Source organism: Nelumbo lutea, chromosome 2, assembly GCF_056320005.1.
Source record: "Nelumbo lutea isolate HS-2025 chromosome 2, American lotus-T2T, whole genome shotgun sequence".
In the NCBI taxonomy this organism is placed as follows: Eukaryota; Viridiplantae; Streptophyta; class Magnoliopsida; order Proteales; family Nelumbonaceae; genus Nelumbo; species Nelumbo lutea.
Genome location: NC_142685.1, coordinates 12,033,706 through 12,048,187, shown reverse-complemented (window position 1 = coordinate 12,048,187; position 14,482 = coordinate 12,033,706). Strand labels below are relative to the sequence as shown.

The window sequence follows — 14,482 nt, the reverse complement described above, 5'->3', positions numbered from 1 at the left end:
TTTTTTTTTCATTTTTAGTTTTTTTTTGTAATTTTGCACCTTTCTTAAAATGGCGTGTGCCTCGCCTCAAGCGCAAATTGGCCCTTGCACTTTGAAAACACTGATTGTGACTAGGTTATCGGTCTTACAAGATGGGTCTATGAACAAGTTGAAAACACTGCTAATAATATAGAGAATGAGTAATATTATGAGAGTAAAAAGGATACATATATGCCTGAAAAAAGTATACAGATTTGCATGGATTTGGTCGGGAAATGCATGTAAAGATTAAAGTACATAAAGAAATCCTATATATATATATATTCTTAAAGAGGATATTTTCTAAATGCGGTGCCCCCTTGGGAGGAATGCTCTTAAACAACTATGAGGTTATAGGCTTTTCTAAGGCATATTTGCTTTTTTATCATCCAATTTTTGATGAAGAGGAGCTAAGGTATCTTAACTCCCCAAAAGTTGGGAATGCACCCAAACTGATAAAAACAACAATTACAACTGAGCTCAGAACCCAGAAACCCTATTAATCCCTTGCCTAGCTAATCCTTCAGCAAAGGAGTTTGCATTTCTCTTTACCCAAGTACACTGAACTTCCATCTTGATCAGCCATTTGAACTTTCTCTTTGCATTACTGTAGCTCCACATCTTAGAAGTGTCTTCTTTTAGCCAGTCCACTACGATCACATAATCACCCTCTATAATCAATTTCTCAGCCCTCGAAGAGTCTCCCACTTCAATTGGGCCAGAGAACATAACTATTACATTACTTTCTCATCTCTTAACACCCCCAGTACCCAAAGACCCTAGATTCCACATGCTACTGCCATCAAAATTCAGTTTAATAAAACCAGGAGGTGGAGGGTTCCATGTGAGATTCGAGGTTTTCTTAATTGAGACTGACCTAGCAATTTCTTTCCATTTTCTTAACATATCATCTGTTGAAAAATCTGTGAACTCTTATATGAATCACTTCTAGCATAATTGCCAAACCTCTCTCCTTTTCTGAAAAGATCATTGAATTTCTTCCTTCCCATATTGTCCAATGAACATCAGCTCTCACACATCTCCACATGATTCTTGATCTTTTTGTTGGGCAGTCAAGAGAAAAGGAAAACAAGCTTTGCACATTTGTTGGGGAGATCCACCTGCACCCAAACAAAGAAGCAAACCATTCCCAAATTTTTTTTGCCAAAACACAGGATATTAGTAAGTGGTAACCGGACTCACCAGCAACTTTGCAAAGAACGCATCAGTGTGGAGATAAACAGCTATTGGGTCTTCTTTGAAGTAAATCACCTGTGTTAACTCTTTCCAAGAAAGCTTCCCAACAGAAACTCCCAACCCTTGGAGGTATAGGTTGACACCACACTTCCTTGACAGGGAATGGCAAGCCAATGGGAATTTCCGGTTGTATTAGGGCTTTTAAGAGGGAGGCACAAGTAAAAGGATCCGGAAGGAGACAAAGTCCAAATCCTACTATCTGTTTTTGTAGGCTCCAAGAAAACCCCAACAAGAATGGACAAGAGAGTTGAGGTACTATCCAATTCTGTATCACTGAGTGCTCTTCTCAGTGCTTGAGTCCATTTCAAACCAATGTTTCAAAACACGGAGGCGTGATGCGAGGCATTCCACTACCTAGAGGCGTGAGGTAGTTCAGAACGCAAGAGGCGTAAGCCTCCTTAAGAGGAGGGGGATGAGGAAGAAGAGGAATGAGGCGCATGAGGTGTACACCTCTAGCACACCTTATGAAAAAAGCATATGTGACGCATGCCTTTTGCACCTGAGGCGTGCGCACGCCTCAGCAGTGTCATTGCCTCTGGCATACACTTCAGGGCGTATTGAGGGCACCTCGCCTCCTGCGCCTTTTAAAACACTGTTTCAAACATATGCAGCATAAGGGTATTTTGCTCATTCTTTTAGAATTTTCTCTTTAAAATTTTTAAATATTTTGAGTTCCAAAAATTAGACTTGTATTAATACTGGAAAGAAATGCATTAGACTGAGAATGGAAGGGACTCTTTTATGCCTTCTTTCACCTGGTTAAACTGATGATCTATTATATCTTTAGTTCTATATGATATAAACACATGGTTACATCCATTCAGTCTGTTCAAGAAAAAACTTTTCCTGCATATATAATATTTGTATTTTGTGGGATGAAGGTGCCATTGTTGTGGATAAAGTTTTTCCTGCATACATAATGTATCTTGCTCCTTGTGCGATGATATCTCTGTGAAGATGGTAGAGAATTGTCCGATATGCCATGATCCTCTACTACAGATGAATTTAGAGAATTTGTCCCCCATTCCCCAGTCCCCATACTAAGTAGTGCTTTGAAGTTCTGATGCACACTCCCTAGAATACTGGGCTTTCAGGAGGATAAAGCTTTCATACGAGTGGTGGGAGAAATATCTTTTGACCTACTTGGGTGTTGGGTCTAACAGAGTTTGTCAGTCTGGTAGATTGGTTTGTGCTGTCTTAAATGCCCTCCATCAGAGTCTTGGACTTTGAGATTTGGACCTGTAAATATTAGAAAGAAGGAAGAGAGTTATGAGAGGGAAGTGGAGAACATAGGAAAGGCAAGCAAAGACGCATTGGGCAGTAAGAAGAATAGGACAATCAAATCACTTGTGATATTTATGATAAACCAAGTAAAAAACATTGATGCCTCTCTATACATTACATAGTATATTCACTACTGCTAATATTGAACATAGATGGTTGATTTTCAGATGTTATGAAAGGAGAACAGATTTCTCTACCTGTTAACATTTACCATAATAAAACCAATCCACTAAAATATGCTTGCTGTTGTGCACTTGTACTCCTATTATGGTACTTTGGATTATGTGCAATTTTTATTGCTGTTTGTTTGTCATGGTATAGTCCTGTAGGACCTTCAAGGACAATTCCCAACTATCCCAGGAGAGTGTTTTCTTATTCATGATACTAGATTACCGCTAACAAATGTATAATAATCTAAATTAGTTTGCTCTGAAACTTTCACCATAATAAAATCCTTCTTGTCAGCCTGATTTTACCACCAGACCAAGCAATGGTGCCTTGACTGGCTACACTAATATGTGCACACATGTAAGCACAATGAGAAAAAGGAAAGAAAAAGCTTACCAAGTCAAGCATAATCAATAAATTGTTATTTCTGCAGTATTCTTTCTGAAATCCAATTCTCTCAAATTCTACAAATCTTGATTAGTTGACATTTCTAAAACATCTGCAATTGGCTACCTTAGTTGCAACTGAAAAAACTACCCTTAAGAGACATTTACATGGTTGATAGGGGGCAGCAAGCCAGCAATTATGAGAGAATTGGAAGGATTAATAACCACTGGATCAAATAACCTGTAAAAGCTTCCATTGGCAATTTGGTAGTCTTTCGGGGGTGTAGAGAAATCTTTAGTTATTTGAAATTAAGATGTGGACAGTATTCCATTTCTTTTTTGCTGTTGATTCAGAAAGCTTCTGAAGGAATTCCATACAATGCTTTTTTGGTGTTTCAGAACCTGTTTATAAATTTTAACTTAGGATATATATTACTGTATATCCCCACTGTACAAATCCTTGGTGTACATGGTCACTAACGTTTTTGTAATCATTTTGCCATATGATACATGAAGTCAAAAGAAAAAGAAACAACCATTTCAGCATAAAAAAACTGCATGAAGCAGAGGTTTACTAGGCCTAAGTGATGAATGATGAGAAGAAAATTATTCAGTAAAGTCTCAAATCTCCATCAAATTACATGAAACTTGAATCTTATTGTCCAGAAGTATCCTGTGGAACAAGGCTTACAATGGTCCATGATGTCAGAAGGTCTTCTTGTGGCCATGATCCTTCTTTTGTGCTTTGATAGAAAATTGAAGGTCTTCTTGTGACAATGATCCCACAGATACTTTTTAGTATTCATGCTTCTCCATGCATTAAACATTATATTCAACACATAGGTCGATAAAATTTATTGATGTAAGGTGTTTTGTAGTAGAGGGCGACTTTTGTTGACTGGTTAGACTAGGTATCAAGTATCTGTGGGTCCTCCAGCATTTTATAAGAGGTGAGAGCCCTGGCTTATGATGCCTGACAATGTAGCTAGAGGAGTTGAGAGCTGAATTGTATTGGGTAGACTCCCTTGCTCAATGCAGTCACTATAGTGTTTCTTTTCCTTGTATTAGCAATGTATTGTCTTCTGTGGGTGTTGTACTAATGCATTCCTATTAACCTTACATAAAAGTGGAATAGGGCGTGGATATTGATGATGATAATATGAAATGACCATATTTTTTATTTATTGTCTTTTAGGTAATTGAGTTTGTTCAGTTCAAAGAGCGATTGCAGCACTCTTACCAATATTTGATGGTGAGGGTTGAATATCCTATTTTACAACTGAAGCAGAAAGCAGACAACATTGAAGAAGAAGAGGTGCCAAATGTTCTGAAGTTCTAACTTCTAAATACGATTTCATATATTACTGTTCTCTTATGTTTAACAGTTCCTATATATTAAAATGTTTATTCTCTATTTCAGTGTATTCTTGAAAGCATGAACTCCGGTATTCAGTCACTTGATCTTTCAAATAGGGATGGGTGCAAATCTTTGACCTTCAATGAAGATATGCAGTCACGACCTTGGTGGACACCTACACCAGATAAAAATTATCTGTTAGGTTGGTATAATATGTGCCTTCTTTACATCCGTTAGCCTTTGCCTCCTAATTAATTTATATTCACTTGGCATTTAGTTAACTGATTAATTTGGTCATGCGTCCTTTTTCTCCTGAACCTTTCATTCTTTTGGTAGAAGCAACTTGTTGGAATTGTTAATCATTTTCTCTCAGATTTATATTGGAAAGCTCTGTTTGAGAAAGTGAAAGGAAAATGTATTGTAAAAAAAGTTAAAACTTTTGGATAAATAATTACACAAACTCTTATGAAAAGCTTGCATTTCTCTAACCGTGTTAGTATTTATGCAAAAACAAAAAAGGAACATGTTTTTCTGTTTTGGCAAGTTTTTCTTCTAAATTTCGTTAGAAAATTAATTAGTGTACACATTTTTTCAAACAAACAATAAATACTTATGGCATTTATGATTTTTTTTTTGCATTTATTAAAAGTCTTTTTTGTATATTGATTGCTTAATTTTCCATAAACAGGACCATTTGAAGGTGGCTTCTTTGCTTTTAGAGAAAATATGGTATGACATTTCTCTGGTCATTCATTTTTTACATTGACTGAAAAATTTTTGTGCTTCCTATCCTACTTTTTTTTCTTTTCGAAATGCCTTTCTATCCTACATCAGTTGCTTTAATTTTTCCTATATGCTCTTAGGGGTTGTTCTGTACTGTGGATCATTTGGTTCTCTTGACAGTATGGCCGGCCAAAAATAAGAGGAAGAGAAGAGAAGAGGAGAAGAAGAGAAGAGAAGAGAGGAGAGAAGAGAGAAGGGTTTTGCAATGTAATAGTGCTGGCAGTGCCAGCCTTTATTTTAATATATATAGGGCGGTAGAAATAACAAGGGAAAAGACCCTTGTGCCCTTGTGTACAGTAACATACATAACAGAAAGAAAAAAACACAATAAAAAACACTTTAATTAGCGAAACAGACCCTAACATTAGCAACTAGATTATTGTAACACTCCCCCTCAAGTTGGAGCATAGATGTCAATCATGCCCAACTTGTCACACAAATCTTTGTGCCGCACATGATGGTATCTGCAAGTTCTTCTGAGTTGACATATGGTGTACACACTTCTCCACTTTCAAGATTCTCTCTAATAAAATGCTTGCCCACTTCAATGTGTTTCGTCCTATCATGCAGAACTGGATTAGAATCAATATTGATGGCAGCTTTATTGTCACAGTAGAGTGACAGGATTGCTCACTGTGAAACCCAGTTCACCTAACAAATTTCTTATCCACATGATTTCCGCAACCCCATGAGCCATTGCTCTATACTCTGCTTCAGCACTGGATCTAGCCACTACACTTTGTTTTTTGCTTCTCCATGTGACAAGGTTTCCTCGTACAAAGGCACAATACCCACTGGTAGACTTTCGGTCATTGACTGCTCCTGCCCAATCTGCATTAGTATATACTTTCACTTTTAAGTGATTGTGTTTCTGGAACAACAAACCAGCTCTAGGAAACTTCTTGAGATATCTCAAGTTCCTCTCTGCAGCCTCAAAGTGAATTGTCCTAGGGATGTGCATGAATTGACTAAGGACACCCACTACATAGGCAATATCAGGCCTGGTCATAGACAAATACAAAAGTCTCCCCACGAGTCTCTGAAACATCTTTACATCTTTCAAAAACTCTCCCCGACTGTCTCCCAGATGGTGATTAGGTTCAATAGGTGAGTCAAATGGTTTTACCCCCAACTTGCCTGTATCTTCTAGTAGATCTAGTGCATATTTCCGTTGAGAAATAAAGATGCCCTTGTGAGAGCAGGCAACTTCAATTCCAAGGAAGTATCGTAAGGGGCCTAGATCCTTCACCTCAAATTTAATGGCTAAGAATTTTTTCAGTCTTCAGATTTCAGCCTCCCAATCTCCTGTGATCTCTATGTCATCCACATACACAATAAGAGTTGCAATTTTACCTTCACCTCTTTTGACAAATAGAGTATGATTTGACTAGCTTTGTTTGAACCCCATCTGTTGAACTGTTAAATGAAACTTACTGAACCAAGCCCGAGGTGATTGTTTCAACCCATATAGAGATTTTTTTTAACCTGCACAGCTTTTGTTCACTGCCTTTGGCACAGAACCCTAGGGGTTGGGTCATGTACACTTCCTCTTCCAAGTCACTTTTTGATGTCCAATTGGTGAAGATCCCAGTCAAGATTTGTTGCCAAGGAAAGAAGAATCCTGATAGAGTTCATCTTGGCAATTGGAGCAAAAGTCTCTGCATAATCCACTCCATATACCTGTGTAAAGCCTCTTGCTACCAGTCTAGCCTTGTACCTTTCAACAGTTCCATCAGACTTTTGTTTCACTGTGAACACACACTTGCACCCCACTGGTTCCTTCCCTTCAGGAAGGTCTACCAACTCCCAAGTGCCATTTTTGTGTAAAGCATCAATTTCTTCCTGCATTGCATCTATCCATTCAAGTTTAGACAAAGCTTCTGCCACAGTCTTAGGAAGGGGGACACTGTCCACAGAAGAGAGAAAGGCACGGTATGACGGCGAAACATGCTCATAGGACACAAAATTAGAAATACGATGATTAGTGGTGCAAGACCTAACACCCTTCCTCTTAGCAATAGGAATATTAAGGTCACTGGTGACAGGTGAATCAACATTTAGAGGAATAGATATATCAATGGAAGCAAGTGTACCTGACTGATGAGACGGATCTGCCTCGGGTGAATCCGATGATGTTGGTTGCATAGTGTCAGGCTCCACGGCTCTTGAACTCTGCTGGCTCTAATGGCGACGATGAAAAACCCTAAATGGAGGAGGGTCGGGTAAAGGAGGTAGTTGAATTTGAATCGCTGCCTGTTTCTCCTCAACCATACTTTCCCCTTGAGGAGAAACCGAGAAAAAATGTTGATTCTCAAAGAATGAGACATCAATGGAAACATATACTTGCGAGCAATGGGATCATAGCAGTGATCCCCCTTTCGAGATAAAGGGTAACCAAGAAAAAAACAAAGAATAGCCCGGGGATCAAGCTTACCACGAGTAGGGGACAGGTTATGGACAAAACAACGACACCCAAAAACACGCATCAGAATGGTGGACAATGGGGCTGTAGGGAACAAGAGCTGATGTGGGGCCTTATACTCTAGTAGCCGAGAGGGCATGCGATTGATGATTTATGTCGCACACAAGACTGCATCCATCCAAAACCGTTTTGGCACATTCATATGAATCAATAAGCCACAAGCGACTTAGAGAAGGTGACGGTTCTTCCGTTCAGCTACACCATTTTGTTGGCGTGTCCTGGCACAAGAGCTTCGCTGAAGTGACCCACTCGAAGCAAGAAATTTCGTGAGATCACTATGGAAATATTCCTTTGCATTGTCCGACTGGAAGATATGGATTTCCGTTTGGAACCGAGTGAACACCATGCGTTGAAAATCTTTCACAATTTGTGGCACTTCATCTCGAGATCGCATAGGGTAAACCCAAGTGTATCTAGAATAATCATCAATCAAGGTAATGAAGTACTTATAACCAGCCGCAGTAGGTAGAGTAACAGGGCCCCAAACATCAGAATAAACAATATGAAATGGAAATTCAGATCTTTTATTTCTCAAAGGTAAAGAACTTCTACAATGTTTACTCAATTGACATGTTTGACACTGTAATTGACTCACTGACAAGGACTCAAACAACTTTGGGAAAATAACCTTTAATGACTCAAAAGAAAGATGACTCTCACTTGACGAACTCATGGGCCACTAGACCAGCATTATTCTCCAACACGTAGAGGCCATCCTCCATGCTTCCTCTACCAATCGTTTTCCCCGAGGTCAAATCCTGAAACACACATGAAGACGGAAAAAAAGTGACTGAGCAGTTCAAGGAGTGAGTCAAACTACTAATTGGCAGCAAATTAATAGGTAATTTCGGAACATGCAGTACATTATGAAGAGTATGGCCAAGTGGGAGAGGTATGGTGCCTCGACCAACTATGGTAGAAAAAGAACCATTAGCCAGTCTTACCTTATCTCTCCCAGAGAGAAGGTTATATGTTTGAAACAAATTTGACTTACCGGTCATGTGGTTTGAGGCTCTGGAGTCAATAATCCAAGGAGAATCAGTAGTATGAGATCACACATGGAAGGCTGTGGCATTATCTGATGTAAACGCAAACGAGGTAGAGGGAGTAGGACCGGAATCCATCTGGCGGAGAGTCCTACCACACATCCAAATGTTCACGGAAGGAGTTGATAATATCTTCCTTAGGGTCAGAATTGGGATGCCTCTCTTGAGTTACCAAAGGACTAGTCTTTGTTGATGCCATATTAGCTGAGTTATACCTTTTTTGATTCTGCTGGCCTGGTTTCTTGCCCTGATTAGGTGCTGACTTTTTACCCAAGTCCCATGCCCATTTAGGTTTTCCATGGAGATCTCAACATGTATCTTTCGTGTGTTGTGTCTTCTGGCAGTGAGTGCACCAAAGTTTGCTCTTATCATCTGATTTTTTCTGGGTGTCACCCTTTTTAAAACCATCTCCGACATTTGTATCTGAATTTCCTCGGACAGCTAGGGCAACTGACTCTCCTTGTACACCATTCATCACACTTATTCTGATTTCTTCTGACTGCACCAAGGCAGACACCTCTTGAACTGATGGCAAGCCTTTACTACCCAAGATTTGCACCCTGATGGACTCATACGAAGGATTCAGCCCTAGGAGGAAGGCAAACACTCGTTGCTGAGATACAAATGACTTATAGGCCTTTACATCTTCATCACACTTTCAATTCACATTCTGATAGTTATCAAGTTTTTTCAATATTGATGTCAAATTAGAATAGTACATCGAGAGACTCCTCTCCCCCTGCTTGCAAGTCGAGGATTCAGTTTACAGTTGATATATCTTGGCATTGTGTATCTACTCTGAATAGGTGGACTTCGCTTGTTCCCATATCTCACAAGCAGCTTTAGCTCACATAAAAGTCTTCCTTACTTGTGGCAGCATTGAAACCAAGAGCCAAGACATCAGCATACTGTTCTCTTGGTTCCACCTATCATGCTCAACACTTACATACTTCGGTTCCTTCACTCTCCCATTGATGTATCCTATTTTCCTCCTAGCAGTGATGTAGAGTTTTATTCCCCTAGACCACTCAAGGTAATTCAGACCATCAAAGGGAATAACAGCCATGGGATAGCTCATATTCATTCCCCCACTCACTCCATTGTGGCTCCCTGAAATCTCTGAAGTAGCAGAATTCTCAGTCGACATGGTCAAACAGATAATCAGTCCCAAACACCGGACTTAGGACCCCTCCTTACTCCACAAAACAATGCTCCACTCAGTCCACACCCACTCACTTTGGTTTAACAACCAGGTTGAGCACAAACAGTACCAACCAGGTTCGGCAGATTTCAGACCTATATAGTTTTAACAGTCCCAACCTACCAGAATTCCAGAATGTCTAACAGCTACTAATCAGCAGGAGAGATCCTTATTACTTATAGTCAAATCAAATCATTGAGAAAGGTCATCCTTGACCTACAATTGTCTTAACACATGAACAGGATCACATGATCCAAGAAAAACAGGGGTATACAGATTCGATAGCATTCAGCCGCCCAAACTCATAGGGTTTTTACTCGGCACATGACCAAGGAGGGTAAAGAAGAGAAAACAGGGAGAATAGTAGCTGTTGTAGAGCTGTTTTTTCAGTCCAGAATCAGATTTCTGTTCTGCCCAGGTTCAGCATGTCTGTTCGATCTGTTCTCTCAGTAAGGTTGTTCGATCTGCTCTCTTTAATCAGTATTCTCGCTCTGATACCATCTTGATAGTATGGCTGGCCAGAAATAAGAGGAAGAGAGGAGAAGAGAAGAGAGGAGAGAAGGAGAAGGGTTTTGCAATGTGACAGTGCTGGCGGCGCCAGCCTTTATTTTAATATATATAGGGCGGCAGAAGTAACAAGGAAAAAGACCCTTGTGCCCCTGAGTACAATAACAGACATAACAGAAAGAAAAAAACGAAATAAAAATACTTTAATTAGCCAAACAGACCTTAACATCAGCAACTAGATTATTTTAACAGGTTCCAATCCATGTGATGGTGTAAAAATTGTTCATTTGAGGTGTAGCCAAGTTCAGTCTACACTATAGTGTGGATTGGACTGGGTTATATCACAATTTCCACACCATAGTAGATGCAATCATTATTGTAAAGTGTTGTTGCGATAACTGACTGAGGTATTTTGTTTGTCAAAGCATCCACATCACAGTGCAGAATGCCTTGATAGAATGTGGTGTGACTGCAACTACACCACAGTAGGGCCCAGTAGATTGAAACACTCAACGCTTTATTGAGCCACAGTACCACCTTAATGATTGTGTTGATATTGTACGAGAGATTCATACAACTTTTATTTTTGCATGCATGCACTTTTTTGTGTGGTATAGGTGATTTACTTTCATGGAAGATCAACAGGTGTTGGATAACTTTCTTGCATTTGGGATATTGCATTAATGCAATAGGCACATAAACTGTACCTACCTGCTTCTGTGTAGACGGATTTTCTTGAACTTTTGTTCTGCTAATTCAGTCAATTGGATGCAAAACCTGTGGAACATGAAATAACCATCTTGTAATGATGATATTTGCTTTCACAAGCTCAGTAGACTGCATTTGCCAATTAAAATGAGAAGCATGTAGAATGTTTCCCCAGTTTTGAGTGTAGCATGGTTCTTTCTAGGTAATGTTTACTGAGTTTTACTTTTCTGCGTCTGTCTGCATGTAGTAATGATTTATGTTTTTTCTTTTGGTTCTATATGCATGTACTTTGCTACTTTTCTCTATGATGTTCAAATTCTACACTTTTCTTAGTTGGAAGAACTTAATTAGATGCCACACACACCATGTAGTGCCTGCAGCTAGGATTGATGGAGCTTAGATTCCGGATCTACCCTGATCCTTACCTGCATTTAGTGGCCTTGGCTTATCACAAAAGTTCCAGATGTTATATATTTGATTGATCTGGATTAAAAAATGTGCATCCATATAAATTTTAAGTCTGTTATAGAAACCAGAATACTCCTTAAGAGGTGTGTACAGTTAGATCCGGCTAGACATCCTTCTGTCTTTTTGACTTCTGAATCTGTTGTTTATATGCATGTCATTTGCAGTAATGATTTAATTTTTAGTAAGAGGTGTGTACAATCAGATCTGGCTAGACATGCTTCTGTCTTTGTGACTTCTGAATCTGTTGTTTATATGCATGTCATTTGCAGTAATGATTTCTTAATTAGTAAGTTGGAAGAACCTAAGATTACTGAGTATGATAAGACATGTTTCCTTATGTTTGCATGCATATTTTTTTTTAGTTTTAAGATTCATGTTGATTGCATAAGCTTGTTCCCATAGGATTCTTATCTGCTAACTTGTGGTTTAGTGTTTTGGACTTCGATGTCATCTAAATATTTCTAATTTGTTTACGTCCGCTGGCAGCACGAACAAATTAAGGAGAGGGAAGCAAATGCATGGAAAGTGCTTGAGAGGAGATCACTTCTTCCCCGGTTGATCTATCTGTCTATCCAGTGTGCTTCCTCTTTGCTCAAGGATAACCTAGATGCCAATGGCTCTATCTCCGATACTAATAGCTCCTTAGAGCTGAAGTGTTTGCTTGAACGCTGTGCAAAAAGTCTTGGCCACTCTTTCACTGATGCTGTGGATAGGATTGTTGAAGTTTCAAATGGCCAACATTGTTTTGAGGTATGAAATCTGTGTCTTCTTGCTATTCTAGTCATTCTTCTATCTATGGCACCACATTCAATCTTGTTTTGTAAGGGTCTTTATTTTATTTTTACTTCATTTCATTTGCTGGTGAGTCAGGCATTAGAGCTGGGAAAGATTGATTATGTGACCTATGCACTCTAGTGAGAAACCCTTACAGGTGTCATGCGAAGATTCTTTGGTTTTGGCTAAATGTGGGTGGAAACCCATGTTAGATTCGAAAGTGCAGCATTGGCCTGTTTACTCTCTAGGGACACCTTCATTGGTGTCATGCCAAGATTATATGGTTTTGGTTAAATGCAGGTAGATCCACATTGATTTGACAGTTTAGCAATGGTAAACGATATCTATGAAGAGCTACAAGTAAGGTGGGTCATTGGATAGGGTAGGGTATGACTGAAGGGGTTGGAATTAGAACACCCCAGTTTAGCAAACCAGCTAATGGTCTGTCAAATTTTTTGTGTAAGGGCAATTCAAAGCTGGATTGAGATTTGAGGGCTGGATGTGCAAAAGTAGAGGGTTCTATACTCAGAACATAAAACAGAAATTACCCAACTTTGGTCAATGGGTGTTTGGATGGAAAATAGAAAAAACTCTATGATAGGATGCCTGTGTTTTGAAACTAAAGTGCAGAAGCTTAATTTTTAGCAATTAAAGCATATATCTAGATGGTAGACTCGGAAACAGGAGGTTTACAGATATCACTTACTGTTTAAGGTTCTGGGCATCATTCCCTTGGGCATTGAGAATCAAATTGACCTATGAATCTGGTGAGAACTGCTAATCACAGGAGCCTTTTCAAGGGATACATGTCCTCCTGAAACGAAGGTTGAGGGAAGAGAGAGGAGAGAGGCTGAAGATAGGTCTGATTATTTGATGCCCTAATGCAAATCCCATATCTGGCCTTTATATAGTACGCTCAGATATTACACGAGTGTATAAGTAACTTCAGAAGCTGCAGCAATGACTTCTGACAGGGAATCTTGTGTGGGTGTCAAGCGGTTCTTCCTTGTATTGAATAGGTAAGAGATAGGTGGATGCGAATCTTGGGCCTCCCTCTGGATGGGGTGGACGGGTCCCAACAGGATCCCCCTAATTGCAATATGAAAGAAATTTCAATTTTACTTTCTGAAAAGTTTATCTGATTACCATAATGTAGCGTTGAATAACCGGCTTTTTCAGAACTTGTAGTGATTCAAACAAATAATAAAGTGCAGCTCCTAATTAGCTTAAAACTAATAGTAGTTGACTTTGACGAGTCTGATGCTAATATTAATAACATACGCAAAACCACTCAATTCTCCACTACACGAATCGAAGTAAACTAAATGACATAAAAACTTGCCTGAAGTTGAGGCAGGTTTTGGAGTATTGAGGTTTTGAAGGAGTTGTTTGAGCCTCATGGAATGTTCGGACGCATCTCATAATAGTTCCGAGTGCTGGTCAGCTTCACGTTGAAATCTTCCACTTTCTTTCTATCGGCTTTCTACTGGGAGTGTTGGCTGTTGGGTCCATAGAGCTGTCAATGTATTGGATTCAGATTGGTCGTGGATGGGATTTGAGGTTTTGAAGGAGTTGTTTGAGCCTCATGGAATGTTCGGACGCATCTCATAATAGTTCTGAGTGCTGGTCAGCTTCACGTTGAAATATTCCACTTTCTTTCTATTGTCTTTCTACTGGGAGTGTTGGCTGTTGGGTCCATAGAGCTGTCAATGTATTGGATTCAGATTGGTCATGGATGGGATTTAGATATCATGTCATTAATAAAAATAAGCTAAAAAATAAATGTTATTGATTATTTGAGTATATGACCCTTTATGCACTTACAATAGTTAAACTACTTTTGCCGAGATATATATTAATTATTTAAAGGTATGCATATATAATCTGATTGGATTGGGGCAATGTTCTGAAAAGCGTAGTCGTATCGTAAATTGTAAGATTTTTTCTGATTTTTCTAAAAATTGTCAAAAAAACTATAAAAATACCTGAACCCCTTCAAAATTATGAAAATGAATGACCTTGTACTAATTTTTAGCCTATTGA

At 39.1% G+C, this 14,482-nt stretch overlaps 1 protein-coding gene across 3 annotated transcripts in view; it reads left to right on the top strand.

The window, feature by feature from the left end:
* LOC148868596 (Tetratricopeptide repeat (TPR)-like superfamily protein) overlaps positions 1-14,482 on the top strand; it is a 62,493-nt gene that overhangs the window by 45,282 nt on the left and 2,729 nt on the right. For all 3 annotated transcript variants that reach the window (XM_088971791.1, XM_088971793.1, XM_088971792.1), the window contains exons 15-18: positions 4,309-4,428; positions 4,534-4,672; positions 5,159-5,199; positions 12,152-12,415. In XM_088971791.1, coding sequence (XP_088827917.1) covers positions 4,309-4,428; positions 4,534-4,672; positions 5,159-5,199; positions 12,152-12,415 — 564 coding nt within the window. The remainder of the gene's footprint in view (positions 1-4,308; positions 4,429-4,533; positions 4,673-5,158; positions 5,200-12,151; positions 12,416-14,482) is intronic.